A 19,204-nucleotide genomic window follows, 5' to 3' on the forward strand; every position below is an offset into this window, starting at 1 on the left:
TGATCTGCATAACAACATTGATTAGTGCATTTGTATCCCTTCAAACTTTCATAACTTACATTACCACTTTCTCCCCAGCAGCCTAAAGTTCCTATTGCTTCCTGTATCTCAAAATGCTATTTAAATTTCAACTATCTGGTGCTTTAATTTCATACTTATATATGGCTCCCAGACTTTCATGTTAATAAATTTTTATGCTTTTTTCCTGTTAATCTGTCTATTGTCCATTTATTTTGTAGACTAAAATTATCAAACCTTATAGAAAATAAATTCAAACTTCCCTATTCTATATATCACATAGGTGATATATCAATCACTTCTATATACATTTCAATGATCAAAGCAAGTGATATGGCCATACCTATCTTTAAAATAGCTGAGAAGTGCAATCTTATTATGTGCCAAAAAGAGGAAAGCCAGAAATGTTTGTTAAATGGAAGTAATAAAAATCACATGAATACAGATGTTGGTGCTTAGAAGGAAGATGCTGGCATACAGATGCTACATGGAATTGGTAGTCATCCAGCAGGTAGCAGGAAAACAGATTAGCAGGTTGGTTAGGTGGACATTTCAGGTGTGCTTTGGTAAAATATTCAATGATATTGTCCCCAATGAAAAGTAAAAGACCATGAACCTCATGAGATTCTAACTATAGAAAGTAGTTGGAGGCATAGTATGTGTTGATTATAGTTGTCTGTCTTTTGTAAGATATAAGAAGAAAGATAAAAGCTCAGATGAGAACTGGTTGATGTTCTACAAAGTACAGGAGGCCACTAATTCTAGAGATCAAAGGCTTTTGAGAGTTCCAGACAATGAAGCCCAAAGTAATAGGAGATAAGACTGAAACAGAAGTTAAGCATGGAAATATCTCTGTTTTAAAAAAGTGATACAATCCTTGGACAAACATCAGGCTAAGGATTTTAATCTTTCCATGTAAACCTGTTGTTTCAGATAATTCCTAGATAACCATCAAGTTGAGGAAGAAAGACCTGTACAAGAAAGCAGATAAATTCCTGAGAATTATGTGTAGGAAAGAAATAGAATAAGAAATTTAGGATACAGATCTAAAAGCAAATACATAAGAAAGCCTTAGTTCTTAAGATAATTATATTGTTAATGAAACCATGAGCCTAGACTAAAAAATCATCCACCTCCCAGCATTTTCCCCAGCAAGAAACACAGATAACTTATCTTTTTAGTTTATAGGTTGCTGTATTTTGAGAAGCCACATTTGAACTTAATGGAAAAAACTGCACACTACTTTTAGGTCTTAGGTTTATCGCTTTCTCTAATAAAGACTTCCGCCAAATGTGTCTTTATTGACTTCACAGCCCCATTCCTGACAACAACACATGATAGGAATAACTTCCAGTAGATTCAGCAAATATGTTTCTTAATGATGTAAAGTCTCAAATTTCATATTCGATTAGCTGTTATTACGGACTGAAGGTGACAAACCAGTTTTTAAAAATGGGAATTGCAACTGAGCTTCTTTTCCTTTAAATTTATCTTGAGATACTCTGCTGGGTAAGTTGACACTGACAATTTTTTGATGTTCTATTTTCATAGCAACAGGCTCTGATGTCAGAGAGTTATTTTATCACAGAATTTATCTAAAAAAAGATGTTAGGCTGTGAAACAGAAAACTGATTTAATTGCATGTTATTCAACAATCATTTTATATAAATAAAAATGGGAATAGCAATACTCAAATAACCATTTATGTGAACATTTTTCTTAATAGTTGCCATGGTGTTGAAAGCCTCAGCATTTTACATCAGTGGGTATATATTTTAAAATGACACTAAAGGGCATTCAGTTATAAGTCAAAGCAAGATTGTTTCCTGCAAATAAGAGATAAACTAGATCATGCTCACAGTAAAGAAAGCATCATCTGAAAGTACACATCATCACAGAAGAAAAGAAGACCTTTTAATATGTTCTGAAATTAAAGACCTTAACATGGTAGTTTTGCTAGCATATTTGTTATCCTAAAAGGCAAATTTAAAAGCAATGCCCTCTTTATCAGACAATGGAATTTGCTGGAGGTACAACAAATTTTGTTAAGATAGCATCTTGTAAGACAGTTTTACAAACTCCCAAGTCTACAGGGTCTGGTAGGTTATGTAAATCAGCGAAATGGCCTGGGTGTAAGACAATGAGGTGTATGGGCACCATGACTGAACTATATGTGTTAGTAGTTTAGATGGGATAAATTAGCCAGAGCAACAAAGCAGCCAATAACTCAGTTAAGAGGACAAAGTTTTCTTACCTTCTTACACTACCCATCAAGTGTCAGTTGGGGGCTCTTTTTTTTTTTTTTTTTTTTTGCTATGAGAGCAGCTACTGTTGGAACATTACTGGTTACTGTGGCAGAGGAAAAAGAAGAACATAGCATTTTTTGCTTGGAATCTGCTTTGTCACATGGTTTCTTTCCCCTAAATACCAGTAAGATGCTTTGTAAAAAAAAAAAAAAAAATGTGACTTTTCAAGTGAACTCTTAGATAAGGTTATTATAACCAAAGCTCAATAAACAAAAACTTTTTACCAAGGAATGTACAATATCATAAAACTATAGTGAGCTTTTTTGGTATATTTCTCCAAAACATGATGTCTTTATATTTTGAAAGAGAATATTTTTATAATATAGTCTTTGTCATATCCCCTGTATTCCTTGTTATTAAATGTACTTGAAATTATTATTTTCTTTAAGTAGGCATTACAATTATACATAATAGTTGGGTGCATTTCAACAAAATCATACATGCATGAAATTTAATTTACTCCTTTTCAGTCCTTGGTGTTTCCGCATTTTGATATTCAATTTTTAAAACATTATGAAGCACTAGCATTCAAATAAATAATAAAGTCTGATAGAAGAATCACATATTTAAATTATTTAACCATATTATATATATTTTCTCATAATGAATCAGAAATAGTATCTACAAGGAACACTACACGTTGATTTTGTTTTTTCTAAAGTCTGTTTCTGTTCTTTCTGCCAGTAGAGACAGGGAAAGAAATTATTCCCATATTATCTTATTTATGTCCTATTGCTCCACTTCTTCAGTCATGTCCAAGATTAGCTGGGGGAGGTGGATAGCAGGAATGCAGATGTAAAAATTATCTTCAGCTCTATGCTACAAACATAAAAACCAACTCACTTGCTTACATATCTCTGGTCTCTCTCCCCATGTGTTTTTAGTGCAACTGACTAAGAAGAATTGGTTCTCTATTAGACACAGAAGTAGTGTTAACAACTAGTTGTTCACTGACTTTAGGAAAAAAGTCAGAAGAAATATAATGTCTTTGATTCTGCAGGGAAACTTAAAAAAGACTTTAACTTCGAGCAACAAATTTTTATTGTTTATAAATTATCCAGTCTAAGGTATTTTGTTATAATAGTCCAAACAGACTAAGACAATGATCTAACATGAAATTTAAAGTTCAACTTGAATTTAAATATATTACATCTACACATTTTGTTGGGGGGTACTGGGGATTGAACTTGGGCACTCAACCACTGAGCCATATCCCCGTCCTATTCTGTATTTTATTTAGAGACAGGATCTCACTGAATTGCTTAGTGCCTCATTTTGCTGAGGCTGGCTTTGAACTTGAAATCCTCCTACTTCAGCCTCCAGAGCTGCTGTAATTACAGGCATGTGCCACCACTCCTGGCCACTTTTTTTTTTTTTTTTTTTTTGATTGATTGAAGAGTCCTCGATCAAGATGACAGCAGATCTCTTTTCTGGTAAGGGTTCAGTCCTCACAGATGATGCTTCTCTATGTTCTCACATATCACGAGGGATGAACAATCTTCATTGGACCTCTTAAGAGGATGAGGGCAGACCCTCATGACCTAATCACTTCTCAAAACCTCACTTCTTAACACTATCATATTTGGGGATTATGTTGCACCATATGAATTTGAGGGGACACAAACATTCAGGCTACAACAAGTATGCATTTTATTATGCTGGTGTCTGATATGTGTAAAATCATGACCTTAAATGAATTCTTGCTTCTGTAAGTCTGAAGAAAATGTTCTCAAATGACATTCTTTCATGGGCAACTACCCAGCACTAAGACCAGAATAGTTGATTATTGCCTTGATATGAAAAATTGTATGTATTACTCAGGATCCTCTAGAAAAACAGAAACAATAGAATGTATATAGACACATAAGACCCCCACCCCCACCCACCATGGGAATTGGCTTACAGAATTATGCAAGTCAAGAAATCCCATAATATACCAACTGCAGGTTGGAGAACCAGAAAAGCCAATGTTATAATTCAGCCTGAGTCTGACACCAGTATAATAAAATGTATACTTGCTGTAGCCTGAGAGTTTGTGTCCCCTCAAATTCATATGTTGCAACATTAGGTCATAAGGGTTCTGCCCTCATTAAGAGGATTTATGACCTTATAAAAGAGATCCAATGAGACTGTTCATCCCTTGCGATATGTGAGAACATATAGAAAGCATCATCTGTGAGGACTGAACCCTTATCAGAAATGAGATCTGCTGTCATCTTGATCAAGGACTCTTCAATCATTAAAAATAAATGTGGCCGGGCGTGATGGCACATGCTTGTAATTCTAGCAGCTCAGGAGGCTAAAGCAGGAAGATTTTGAGTTCAAAATTTCCTTTTAAAATTTCTAATAATAATATTGATAGAAATAACTTACAAAAAAAATTTGGGGTGTCTTCAATTTTTATTATTATTTATTTTTGTTGGGAATTGAATCAGGGGCTTTCTGCATGCTAGGTAGACACTCTACACTACATCTCCAGACCGTGGAGTCTTTAATAATTTTTTAAAGTACAAAGAGGTACTGACACCAAGTAGTTTGGGAAATGCCAATTTGGAACCAAAATTAAGAAACTTTGGCTCAGAAAGGATCTACACCTTGTTCTCAGCTCATATTTCCTATTTTTATGCCATCTGCCAGCTAATAAGTCAATGTTCCTCATTAAAAAAAAAAAAACCACCAAAAAAACCAACAATTTAGATTGTACCATCACTATCAATTACATTTTTGGTTACAGTAACCCAAATTACTACAAAAATAGGCTTACATGTTGAATGTACACACAAAGGTTGTTCTTGGTTATTTAACAATTGCTCCACATTGTGACTTAGGTGTAACCAGGTCTTACTATTGTTTGGTTATACCAGCTCTTCTTGCTTTGTTTTATCTGCATCCAGTTGGCAAAAGGCAAAGGTACACTCACTTCCTTTAAACTGTTTTGCCCTGAAAGTGCATACATTACTTTTGCTCAATTTCATTGGTGTGAATGGAATGCCTGGATAGTAGCCAAGTCTTCACTATGGAAGGGACAAATGACTTGGTGATATCTGGCTGCTACCACTGTGATGCAGTATACAGAGATTGGTTTGAATTGGATTTTGGTATGAATCTTGCCTCTATTATTTACCATCTCTGTGGGCTTGTATAAGTTATTTAATCTGAGTTTTTTTTTTAATTCTGAAATTTCCTCTCCTTCTTCCTTCCCCTCCTCTTCATCTTCCTCCTACATGTCTTCTTCCTCCTTTTCCCCTTTTATATGAACTACTTCACCACTAAGTTATATCTCTAGCCTTTTTTAAATTTTGAGATGGTCTCACTAAGCTGCTGAGACTGTCCTCAAACTTGAGATCTTCCTGTCTCACCTTTCCTTCTTCTTTTTTATTGTAAACTTCATAATTACAGGGTCCTTATGTATCTTGTTTCCTACTCTATTCATAATTTTACATGTACAACAGTGAATAGGATACACAAAATCTCTATTTTCACAGGGTTTACATGTCAAATGGAATTATCATGTATTTTGAGATCTGGGTTAAACTTGGACCGTAATGTACATTGTAGAGCAAGAAGTTCTGTATCCATATAACATTTATGTTTTCAAAAATCCTTTTTAGCTACCCAGTTACCTTGGGTTCCTATTTTGATTTTTTTTTCCCCACTCAGTGTTCCTACCTCACTGTTTGGATTTTTTCCCATGCAGCATTAGATTCCCATCTCCCACCTTATGGGTGTTTCACGTGACTTTAAATTCATTTACTTTTAAATTGAGAACAGTTAGGTTTCCTTTCATTCCTACTCCCAAATCTTAAGGTGCTCAGCAGATAAAAGGACCATCCTTTTAATTTTAGAACAATAGAGTTTTTGGAGGAATTTGTGATTATTGAATGGAAATTTTAAAAATCTGTATATAATTATGTACCCTGGGAAGACAGCTCAGATCAGTATAGAGATGATGAAAGACTAGACCACAAACTGTAAGAGCAGGCACTATGTTCCCAGGGCCTGCTTCAGTACTAGCATATAGGGTATACTATGTAGTAACTATTTTTATAACACATTGTTGAATTGAGAGTATCTTTGATGAATGTTCTGACTGAAAAAACTCAGCAGTTTTTTAGTAATTTGTAGTGATGCTGTTAAGGGGATGGGGACTTCTGGAGAATGGAGGTCCTGTGAAGACATCCCTTCTAACCCCAATTCTTGTGATCAGGTCAGAAAGATGTCAGATATGTTGCTCAGAATAACAGGCATGAGTTTGCTGAAGGAATAGGAAATGAGAAAGGACACTGTCAAAGGAGAGATGGGTCCTCTCAGAAAGGAGAGGGACAGCAAACCTCTCCTGCACTCCAGTTTTATTGGGGTTCCAGAGAGTTTCTAGAGAGTCCCACCCAGGTCAACCTCTTGACTTTTGACTGTCAGCAAGATAACATCACACTTTCAAGTTTCCACTGCCATGACAACTCCAGGTCACTTTGGTTCATGCTGACTATTCTAATTGGATTCTTAACCATAAATTCTTATCGATTTTAGGTTTGGGAGGAATTATCCTTAGCTCCTTGAGTTTTGGGATCTAGCCTGTGAAAAGGTACATAAAAGGTGACTCCGTCAGAGTAAACTGGGGTCCTTCTACAGAAACATTTCCTGCCTGCATTTCTTCTGCAGGACCAGGTAGTTTGCTGAGGAATGTGACATACCCGGTCCACTTAAGCCAAGCAGGGCTGCAGGTAAATTGCTTCTTGAAAAAAGAAAGCATGTGGGAATCAGCACAGTGTCCAGTTTATAGAATTATTCTTTTAATCTCTCGTTCCCACCAATCTCATCTGTCTGTCCCCTTTCAATGCATGGGGAGGAAAATGAAACCTGCCTTCATTTCTGTATTTCTTCAGTATTTGTGCTTGTTATTAAATAAATCAACAATTATCATTTGACTATTTTACAAACAGGGTTGTTTTAGGGTTAGTACTGTTAAAACTTGAGGAAATTAGTAGATAAAAAAAAATCAAACAGGCATGAATTAACCAACAGAAATTGAGTAAATTAACATTGTACTGGGTTTCTATTATCAGCCTCTCTAAAAAGCGATTTTTAAATCGTAATCAAGTCCTCACTTGGTTGCAAGATAGCATTTCCTCATTTTACAGACATGGAAATGACGGGACAGTGGTTTGCTAACAGATGCACGTGGAAAGGAGCACTAGAATCCAGCTCTTAAATCCAGGTTACGCGGCTGCACCTTCAGGCCAGCAGTACCTCTTCTGATTATGCATTATAAGAAATCAATAGAAGAATAAAAGTTTTTTTTTTCTTTCTTTTTTTCATTCAATACAAACTTGCCGGAAACTTTTACAATCCATGAGCATGGGGATCAGCTAAGGAGCGTGGAGACAGTCGATCCTCTCTAAGAGCTTTGCGTGCGCGCGACCGACACGGAAACGTCCGCTGCGCGCCGCCGTAGCGCTCAGTAGCCATAGCGACCGCCCCTGGCAACCGCGAAGCTCTGAGATCCGCGGGCCCACTCTGAGTTGGAGCAGAGCTCTGCTCTTCGTTTCCTTTTCCCTCTGGCCTGGTTTCTTGTTCCTTCCCTCTTTCCCGCCCACCCTCTTCCCTCTCCCTCTCTCCCAAATCATGGCGGCCGGGGGTCCGGACGTTCGTAAGCTCTTCATCTTCACTACTACCCAGAATTACTTCGGGCTGACGTTGGAACCCTGGGACCAGTCATTGCTGTACAACTGTATTGAAGTCAACAGCTTCTTGGATGATGGGAACCAGATGCTCCTCAGGGTGCAGCGATCTGATGCCGGACTCCTCTTTTCCGACACGGTACGGCTCCTTACACCCCTGCCTCACCTCCGGTTACGTCCCCAGGCTCAGCCCGAGGGCTGGCCGACCGCCCCTCAGCCCTCCTCACAGATCCTCCTCGGGAGCCCAAGTCTGTCCCCGCCTTTCTAGCCTTGGCCTCAGCCTTGGTTTTGGCCCCGTACTTAGTACTTCAGCATGTAGTTTCCATCTGTCAGAGGAGGTTCCCTGTCCACACATCTGAATAGAAATAATTATATATATTTAAAAAAATTATTTATTTATTAATTTTGAACCCAGGGGCGCTTAACCACTGAGCTACATCCCTAACCCATTTATTTTTTTGAGACAGGGTCTGGTAAGTTGCTGAGGCTAACTTTGAACTTGCTATCCTCCAAGGTGCTGGGATTACAGGCTTCCAGCCCTAAATTTTAAATAAACACTACAGATGGGTTGTAACTAAAAGACAAACACATTATTTATTTTTGATTTTTTTTCCCCTCCCTTTTTTCCATTTTCCCCATTTGAGGCAAATTCTGGTGTGTGTGTGTGTGTATAAATACACATATGTGTATAAATAAATAAATAAATGTTTTTTGTTTGTTTGTTTGTTTGTTTTTTGGTTCATGCACTTACCTTAGCACTGCCTGAGGGGAAAATTAGTTAGGAATTAATCTATAAAATATTATTTGATTATTTTCCAAAATAAAGTTCATTTTGATGTGCACGTGGTTTTGATTTACTTATTGCCCTGCTCCCTCTACTGGCAGGATTGCTTAAAATGATTGCATTTGCAACTCATAAACCTCAAAGAAAAACAAGAAAATTGCCTGACATAATGAAAGGGGTTAAGCAAACAGATGAAGATTGACAAACCATAGACATATTTTTAACCCTTTCCTTTTGTGTTCATTCTTATCTTTAGATCCAATGAGTTAAATTCAGTTCTATTTAATAAATATTTTTTTGAACTTAAGATATGCAAGGTGTTTTGTGGACCAGGTGGATTTACAAAGATTTAAGAAGGTTAGATAATTGTAGCTAATGTTTATTTTCACTTTACTCTTTGTCAGGCATTGTAGACATTTCATATGTATTATTGCCTTTAGTCTCCACAACACAGTAAGATGGGAGTTTTTTCTGTTGTTGTTGTTGTTGTACTGGGGATTGAACTGAAGGGCACTGAACCACTGAGCCACAGCCACAGCCCTGAGTTGCTTAGTGCCTTGCTTTTGCTGAGGCTGGCTTTGAACTCGAGAGCCTCCTGCCTCAGCCTCCCTGAGCTGCTGGGATTACAGGCATGTTCCACCGCTTTGGACTGGAACTATTCTTATTCCCATATTTTGACCAAGAAAAGCAAGGAACAAAGTTTATATCCCAAGTGTTAACTGTTCTGCTTCTCTAATACTACAATCCAGAGTAGGGCCACTGCTTCTGCCTCCCAGAGCCTCGCTCCAATATTTAGGATAACATGTATTCAACAAATTGTCAAATCAGGGCAACTTTTGTAAATGCCTTTGAAGGTTCAGATGGAATGCAGTGGGAAAGATGAGATTTTCAGTTTGTGAAAATGTATCTTGGGTTGGGTTTTGAAAGTTGAAGCTGTCACTTTTTAAGTTAAAGCTTATATAGGTAGCGTTCATCAGTATCTTGGTAATTTTACTTATATACCATACTACAGTTTTTAGTCATATTTGAAAATTTTTTTTTATGTCTGGGAGTCAGCATGATATAATAAGTTAATGTCAACAAATATTTATTGAGTACCTTCTCTAGGTCTGACACTGTCTTAGTTAGATGTTAGGGATAAAGCCATGAACACAGAGTCCATGACTTCAAGGAGTAAAGGTGGAATGAGTCATGGGTTAAATACACATATATTGTAACATAATTTTTAGTATTAATACATTCTGTTAAGATAAAAATAATAATAGTGATGAGGTGGGGTGGGGAACTGCATTAAAATAGGGTGGAAGGTAATACCTCTCTGGGATAAGTGACCTTTAAAGTAATATTTGAATGATGAGTTGTAGACAGGTGTAAGTTCTGTGGGAAAAGTGTTCTAAGCAAAAGAAACTGTAAATTCCAAAGCCCTGAGCTGGTTCTCAGCCTGGTTTCAAGGGGCAGGAAAGAAAAGAAAATCCATGGTGATGGTTAAAGTCTAATATATGAAGGGCAGTGTGTGAGATAGGACATGGGTTGGCAAACTTTGTGTATTGAGTTAGATAATATTTTAGGCTTAGTAGGCCATAAGGTGCTACTTGCAACTACAACTTGGCCATTATAGTGTGAAAGCTGTCATGTAATAAACTATATAATAAGCAGTGTAAATGAATGAGTATGACTGTGTTCTAATAAAACTTTATGAACACTGATATTTGAATTTCACATAATTTTCATGTGTCATGAGAGAAGAGAGTTTCAGAAATATATTAATACAAGTAAAGTGTCAGTTTTTTTCCAGTGGTTAAAAATTGTAAAAATTATGGTTAAAGTGGTGTGAAATTCACTTATGTATAAGTATCCTTTATGTACAGCAGTAACTTCGTTTGAAAGCTTTTTAGTGCATATACTTCTCTTCCTGGAAAAAGAAATGAGAATAACTCTGAAAATGTGTATCTAATGCCCAAACTTCTTTTGAGTTGGCAAAACTAGTTTTTGGCTAATGAACTAATTACTATAAACTGACCTATTTTAAATAAGATTACTTTAGTGAATTTTGATTAAGCTCATCTGGTTCCAATTTTAAATAATCCTAACTATATGACAGTTTAATAAAAAAAACTTTGATGCTCAAACTCTTTAAGGAAAATTTTTTGGTTAAGGCAAAGATAATTCTAGGAGATAGATCACTTAAGCTTATTTTGGCAATTTTGAGTACATGTTATATTGTACATATTAAATTATGTAATAAATATAATTTTAAAAGCAACTTTTAAAATGCTTTTTCCAGATGACAGGATCATTAACATTTCTGTTACAGACTTTCTGGGGATAGTAGAGAAGTACACTGCTCATCATTGTATACTTTGGGCATCCAACTTTGATCTTCAGTATTCCTGAATCTGGTTGGAGTAGAATAGTTAGTAGTGTATGTCAATAATATATAGTGTCAACCTATTGTAATAGCTTTATGATATAATCACATGGAGATCCATTTTTAAACCCAGGTATTCTTAAGGAGCAGAGATAGACTGGTTTAATATATTTATTTTTACAGTAACTGTTTTTCCAGGTGGTAGAATATTTTAGATAAACATTTCTTTCAAATATTAAATTTTATGAAGATAACATTTAACAATTGTTTATCACTTTAGATTGATTTTGGTGACACAAAAGATAAGGTGCTGGTTTTTTTCAAGCTGCGACCTGAAGTAATTACTGATGAGAATCTACATAATAACATTCTTGTTTCATCTATGTTGGAATCTCCTATTAATTCTCTATACCAAGCAGTAAGGCATGTATTTGCACCAGTGTTGTTAAAGGTGAGTAAAGTAGCTATGTAACTATTTGTTGTTTTTTTACTTACATATTTTATTAATGTGTATATAAACATAAGCATTTATCCAATTTACTATTAGTGTAATTAATGTTTTAGTTTTTAAATTGAAATGTTTATTTATTAATTTATTTTTGCAGTGCTGGACCTCAACTCCAGGGCTTAAAATATCTCTTCTTAAATTCTAATTTTCTTAAATTCTAATTTTAAAGTAATCTTTGTTGACAAATAGAGACACTGTTTAGGAAGTGTTTGATTGGGAATACTTCGATCAATGGTTGCTCTGTCTCTTTTTCTGTAGGATCAGGAATGGAGCAGAAACTTTGATCCCAAGCTTCAGAATCTTTTGAGTGAACTAGAAGCTGGGTTGGGTGTAGTTCTAAGAAGATCAGACTCTAACTTATCAAAATTGAAACTTAAGGAAGATGATATGCGAGGTATATAAGACTATATAATGTTTCATATTCATAAATCATTTGTTAAAGTAACTATACTATAATCATCTCTGGCTTACTCAAAGAAATTGCAAAATGGTTATTTTGTTAGTACATTGCTAATTGAACATGTTTCTGCACAGATTGCTTTTCATGTTTTTATAACTTCTCTTAGCATAAACTTCATTTAAATAAAAAGATTTATATGGATATGGAGAAGACAGAAGTATATTTCTTAACAATATGCAATTTATGGAAACAGGAAATATGGTTGATTCTCATTATTTGCAGTAGTTATGTTTTATAAAGTCACAGTGAAAACTGAATTAGTGAATTCTGAACCATTGCTTCCAGGGAAAATAAAGGGTAAAGTTCTTTCAGACCTCTTGTCACAACAGTTTGCAACTGATCAATACCTAACATTCTTGATTTTGTTTTGTTTTTGGTACTGGGAATTTAACCTAGGGATGCTTTGCCATCAAATCATGCCCCTAGCCCTTTTTAAATTTTTTATATTTTGGTACCTGGAATTGAACCCAGAGGTGCTTAACCACTGAACCACATCCCCAGCCATTTTTTTAAAAAAGTTTTTGTTTTGAAATTGTCTTGCTAAGTTGCTTAGGGCCTCACTGAGTCACTGGGACTGGCTCTGAACTTTTGATCTTCCTTCCTCAGCCTCCCAAGTCGCTGGGATTACAGGTGTGGGCCTCTGTGCCTAGCGATACCTAACCTTATTTTTTATGTGTTTCTGTATGAAGACACTTTCATTAATATATATTGATGATTAAGTAATATTGTTTTTATCACCAGCCTTGTAATAGATGCCTGAATGAAGCTTATCTAACACAAATATTTTTTCTGTAAGGAATATCACAGCTTTCTTGTGGTTAGGAATACTAGACAGAATTTTAGCACTATGCTTGGGGATCATTTTCAGCAGTAAAATCAGCAAAAAGCTTAAAAATGTGAAAAATATGACATTAAATAGACTGCAAAAAAGATCATTTGCTTATAGCATGATATGGGAAGCAAGAAAGTAGACTGTTAAATTGTTTGATCTCTGCTGGGAACAGGTATGTCAGGCAACAAATTTTTTGCTGTTGTAATACATGATATGGGAACAATGAGTACCAACTAATTGTATACCTTGCAAAATTATCAGATTTGCCTTCAACTTTTATTTTAAAATATATTTTATCTGAGGATATCTAATTGTCATTTCATTGTGGCTACAGATAAATTGCTATTCATATGAACAATCAATATTAAATTCATAACATAAAAATAATTATTTTAAAATATTGGGAGCAGTTTTATATTTTGCTTGGACAATAAACGATATGCTTTTGAAAGCTCAAAGTCCCAGGAGGAATAGTGCATTTATTTCCAGCATTGGATTAGAAAAATGGCAATCATTCAATTCATTGGGAAATTTAAAGGCAAAATTCAAAGTAACACTCTTTTGTTTATATTTTGAAATTAAATCAAAAACATTTATTGATTAAATTGTAATTATTTTCATTTGTTTGGAATTTAAGAGTATGAATGGTATTAGAATTAGATTTAGGAGTACATGTTGGAGAAGCAAGCTCATAGACACAAGATGCAGAATGGTTATATAGATAGGAATGATTTATAAAAGCATATAGGAATCATTCTGGGCAACAGACTCAACAAATGTTATGTGAAGTGCAAATTTGGATTTTTAGTGGATTTATCTACTGTTATCTGATAGAGTTTGTATATCTTCAAGCATGTAGGAAATGTGCATGTATCTAGATATAACCAAAATTAGCAATGACCCAAATAACTTTCTGGATTTTCATTTCCATTGAAAATTTCTTCCTTTTTTCTTCTTTACTTTTATAGGTATTCTTACACCAAGTGATGAATTCCAATTTTGGATAGAACAAGCTCATCGTGGAAATAAACAAATTAGTAAAGAAAGAGCCAGTTATTTTAAAGAATTATTTGAAACAATCGCAAGAGTATGTGTTTCATACATAGTTATATATCAGGCTTCTTATGAAAGTATTTTAGGGTTGAGTTCTCACTGTTTTTCTATTTTAAAATCTTGATGACTGCCAATAAAATACATACTTTACATGTAGCAAAGTTTTTTTAAGGTGTCTATTTAAAATGAGAAAAACTTAGAAATACAGACCATACAAGACAACAAAAAGTTAAATTTTTATTTCTAGAAATACCTTCCTCAAAACAAAATTACTTTCCTGCATGTACTTAATATGAAACAAAAACTTAATATATTTCAGAGGTTTATCTGTGTAGAGGTATATGTTCTTTCAAAAGAATATTCATTTTACTCAAATTAACACTTTTGAAATGACCTGATATGAAAAAAATCTTAGTTTTATGCTTATTTGATTGATTATTCCTTGATGTATCTTCATAGAGATTAAATAAGTAATTATAACTGCAAAAAATCTATTTTCAAAACAAATACATGTAACGATTTTCTACATGTTCCACTATTATTTCAATATCACGTTAGTCATCTGTTTGAAATGATTTTAAGTTTTTTTTTGAAACAGTGATAAAATATAGAATGATAAATATTATACTGCTGTTGTATTGTTAACCACAACCTTATGCAACATAAGAAATACATTAGTAAAGATGGGAACTGCAATGGGTAGTGCACATATGAAGGTAAGACTATCTTTACTAGGATTATAAGTAATTCTAAATTTAAAGAAAATTAGGTCAAGGGTATAAATAGTGACTAGACTTTATAATTATTTTGTCTTTTGTCTCTCAAAATCTATTTATATGGAGGATATTTGCATAAATAAGTAATTATGGTAGAAAATGAGAAAAGATGGCAAATATTAGAGTTTTAGCAGTTGAAAAAGTCTGGGATAGTTTGTATTACTCAAGGTACAGATATGATTATGTTAAAAAATTAACACATTTTTGTTTTAGGAGTTTTATAACTTGGACAGTCTATCATTACTGGAAGTTGTTGACTTGGTGGAGACTACTCGGGATGTTGTAGATGATGTGTGGAGACAAACAGAACATGATCCTTACCCTGAGTCACGAATGTTACATCTTTTAGATATCATAGGTATTATTATAGAAATAAGCTTTTGGAATTTGGAAGCTTGTCTTATTTTCTTGTTTTCCTTTAAGCTCTTACTTAAAATGTCCCTAGTGTAATAATTGCTATTTAAAGTATCTCTTAAAGCACATCATATAGAATTATTTACACAGATATTTGTATATTGATGGTTAACTTAAATCTTTTGTGTTAAATTTATTGACCACTAATAGAATTAAATTATATATATTTTCAATATTTATGCTTTTATTTTTAAATGAACTGAAAATATACTAAAAATATATTGACTATCTGTCAATATTAAATTTTTGACCTAGAAGATATCATTTTTGTTATTATCCTAAGGAATAACAGATAAGTACACTAAAGGTGTAAAGGATATTTATTGCAGTACTTTTTGTAATATGAGTAGAAAAATTGCAGTTGGCAATTATTTATATAATGCCTTGAAAGAACTGTAAATACATCTCTACACTTGGACGTTGTACACGATACATTGAAAGATGCAGAAATGCAAACTGGTGTGTGTGTGTTTTAAACAATATGTTATTGACAGTGTTAGTCTAAGGGTGTACTTGTGGTATTTTGTAAAGTCTTGCTAATTGCATGTTTTAAAATTTTGTCATAAGCATGCATTTTATTGCCATTAAAATTTTGCTATATGTTTTACTAGGTGGTTCATTGGGAAGGTTTGTTCAGAAAAAACTGGGAACTTGAACCTATGGGAAGATCCTTATTATATTGTGAAAGAAAATCTGAAAGCTGGTATTTCATTTGTGAACAATGGGTGTAGTCTGTAATCATCTAACAGGCCAGGGTGTGGCAGCGCTATGTTCCTCATCCATGGAAAAATGAAAAATATTTCCCAGAAACACTCGATAAAGTTGGTAAACGACTTGAAGAGGTATACATGTGAATATACATATCTTTGTCTTTAAGTATGAAGTGGGTCTTTACTTGTTGTGAATGTATTTTATAATTAATAAGTATACTATAACTCTACTAGAAATTATTTGGGAAAGAATAGGAGTTAAGGTTCATGTGGGATAATTTATGGCTTAGTGCCAGGTACACAGTGGGCACTAAGTGCTAATTTACTTTTTTTGGGGGGGTGAGTGTGGCAGGTTAACATGCTAATAATGAAATTCTCTTTTGTTCTTTATTGTAAGAAAATAATCCACTTATCTTTCTGTGGAAGCTCTCAGACATTCTCTTGCTATTACAATTGTTTTATGTATGAACCTTTTTTTAGGTAGTACTCTTTTTTTTACATTTTTTTTTAGTTGTAGAGGGACACAATACTTCCAATTTATTTATTTATTTTTACGTGGTGCTGAGTATTGAACCCAGTGCCTCAGGCATGCTAGGTGAGCACTCAGCCACTGAACTACAACCCCAATGCCCTAGGTGTCTTGAATGAAACAGCTACCTATTACGTAAGTTATGAGTTCAGTATAGAATTTACATATGTAGCTTCAAGGGACAGGCAAAATGAAATTATCTGAATATTGTAAAGCTGACTCCCACCCCCCACCCTGCCCCTTGCATAGGGGAATAATAGTTCTTTGTTCATTTGGAATAATTTAAACATATATAAAGTAAAATAGTGTAATGAATGCTTAGGTTTCAGTTACTCAGAATAATTACTGACATTATTCAGTTTTTATCTCATCTTTGTCTTGCCTTCTCTCCTGTATCCCCCTTTATACTGGCATATTTTAAAGCCAAAATATATGCTACCACCCTAAGATATAACCACAATTAACATTATTCCACCCAACAAGATGACAGTAATTTTTAAATATAATTTCATGTCATTTATCCTCTTTGTCTCAGAAAATTTTTTTATAGTTGGCTTATTTAAATCAGGTTAAAATAAGGTCCACATATTGTACATCTCTGCTGAGTTTCTTTTAATCTAAAAGGCTTCCCTTTATGTTTTGTTATGTCATGAAGTACTTCCCATCTTTAGAATTTGTCTTTTTATATTCTTGTGCTGTTTATCATGTTTCTGTTTCTCCTAAATTTTCTACTGTGAAGTTAGTTATAAAGCCTTGATTAGATTTAAGGATTTTTCTTTTCAAGAGTACTTCAGAGGTCTATAGTTTTTATGAATTCTGCCTAGAGGCATGCAATGTCTGACTTTTTAATTTTTAGTGAAGTTGAGTTTGGTTTTGTGGGTTCAGATAGATCTGCTCATCTATTATAATGCTCTCCATCAACTTAATGTTTGTAGCATCCTCTGATAATTATGAAGTGTTGCAATATGGCTGTTTTCTATATCCATCATTCTTTCTGCAATTTCTTTCTTCTTCTTTTTTTTTCTTATTTTGGTACTGGGGATTGAACCCAGGGGTTGCTTAACTACTTAGCCACATCTCTAGCCCTTTTTAAAATATTTTATTTAGAAACGGGATCTTACTGAGTTGCTTAGGACCTCACTTTTGCTGAGGCTGGCTTTGAACTCGTGATCATCCTGCCTCAGCCTCCCAAGCCACTGAGATTACAAGCATGCACTACCTTGCTTGGCTCTTTCTGCAATTTCTAGTGGGACTATTTTTCTATAAAGTAGAATTTTTCTCATCAGCTTTTTAGTTACCCTGAAATATAGTTTGCATAGGAATGGAAGGATAGACATGGCTTCTTTTTTTAATTTATCATTCTTTCAAACAATGAATAGTATGTTAGTGTCATGGTAAGTTTCATAGGAGCAAGAAATTGTTTTGGTAGTATCATATATTTATGTGTTTCAGAACACTTTAATTATTCCATCTTTGGGAAGTAAGTGCCCCCTCAAGTTGGGCAGTGAGTACCCCTTCAAGAAGGCTTCTGTGACTCTACTATCTTTCATAATTTTCAGACCCCAAAATGTTTCAGGCCAGCCCATTTTTTATATTTTCTGTACTACATCTGAAATTAGACATTTTTCCAGTGGGACTGGTTCTTTTTATTTTTTTCTCAGTGCTGGGGTTTGAGCCCAGGTCCTCATGCTTGTGTGAAAATCACTGTACTAACTGAGCTATATCCCCAGCCCTGGTTCTTTTTAGTAGGAAATGATATTTAGCAATGACCTGATTAGGGCAGTGCTGTTATTTAGTTATCAATGCTTTTAGGCTAGGGTAGATAGAATTGTTGATGATATTTTTTAAGCAAGAAATTAATACATCATGAGTCTATGCTTATTTTTCCGACTCAAGGAATATTATAGTGTGTTTACTTGATCTTTTTGATTACTTTTTGATTGTTAGTATTTTTTAATTCAAAATATGACAATATTTGTTTTCCAGCTGTTTGTTAACTATAAATAGTAAGGTTGTTACATTGATTTCATAATTAGAAGTGCAGTTTGTTGCAGAATAAGAAAAATCAGAAGTTGCTACTATTTTCAGAACAGATTCTTAAAAATTTACTTAATAAGCCTTAAACAGTTTATAAATATCTAGATCTTATACATTTTCACCAAACTTGAGCACTTTGATTAATGTTAATCTGATCACATAATTATGTCTTTGAATATCACTTTGATAATTGATGAGTTGTAATTCTCAGGATTATAGTTTCAGATTTATTCATTTCAGAGAACCTATTTTAAAGAAATTATTGCCAGATATATTTTGATTTTAGACCATTTATACAGATTTTTTTGATTTAAATAAAATTTGTTGTTTTAATATTTTATGTTTTAGGTTTTGGCTGTTAGAACAATTCATGAGAAGCTTCTCTATTTTTACCTGCCAGTGAAGAGAAAATCATATGCCTGTCTCGAGTATTTGAACCTTTCAATGGCCTGAATCCTGTGCAATATAATCCATATACTGAGGTTGATTTTATATATCTATATCTATATATGTTTATATGTATATTTTCCTGTTTGTATTATTCTTTTAAAGGTAGATTTTTAATATATTAAAGTGTAACAATGTTGTTAATTTGTTTAGCCTTTATGGAAAGCTGCAGTGTCTCAATATGAAAAAATTATTGCACCTGCAGAACAAAAATAGCAGGAAAATTGAAAATTATATTTCAGAAATTCAGGATAGTCCACAGCAGGTAAAATATTGAGATATTT

General features: G+C 34.0%; 1 protein-coding gene across 1 annotated transcript in view; it reads left to right on the forward strand.

The window, feature by feature from the left end:
• Positions 1-7,834: 7,834 nt before the first annotated feature.
• Positions 7,835-19,204, forward strand: part of Dync2h1 (dynein cytoplasmic 2 heavy chain 1) — a 374,205-nt gene continuing 362,835 nt past the window's right edge. Inside the window, 14 exon segments of the mRNA XM_047518130.1 lie at positions 7,835-8,141; positions 11,435-11,605; positions 11,921-12,056; positions 13,923-14,041; positions 14,997-15,141; positions 15,809-15,847; positions 15,850-15,903; positions 15,906-15,923; positions 15,926-15,951; positions 15,953-16,039; positions 18,822-18,861; positions 18,864-18,955; positions 19,074-19,132; positions 19,134-19,185. Coding sequence (XP_047374086.1) covers positions 7,947-8,141; positions 11,435-11,605; positions 11,921-12,056; positions 13,923-14,041; positions 14,997-15,141; positions 15,809-15,847; positions 15,850-15,903; positions 15,906-15,923; positions 15,926-15,951; positions 15,953-16,039; positions 18,822-18,861; positions 18,864-18,955; positions 19,074-19,132; positions 19,134-19,185 — 1,233 coding nt within the window. The 5' untranslated portion in view covers positions 7,835-7,946.

Source organism: Sciurus carolinensis, chromosome 11, assembly GCF_902686445.1.
Source record: "Sciurus carolinensis chromosome 11, mSciCar1.2, whole genome shotgun sequence".
Taxonomy (NCBI): Eukaryota; Metazoa; Chordata; class Mammalia; order Rodentia; family Sciuridae; genus Sciurus; species Sciurus carolinensis.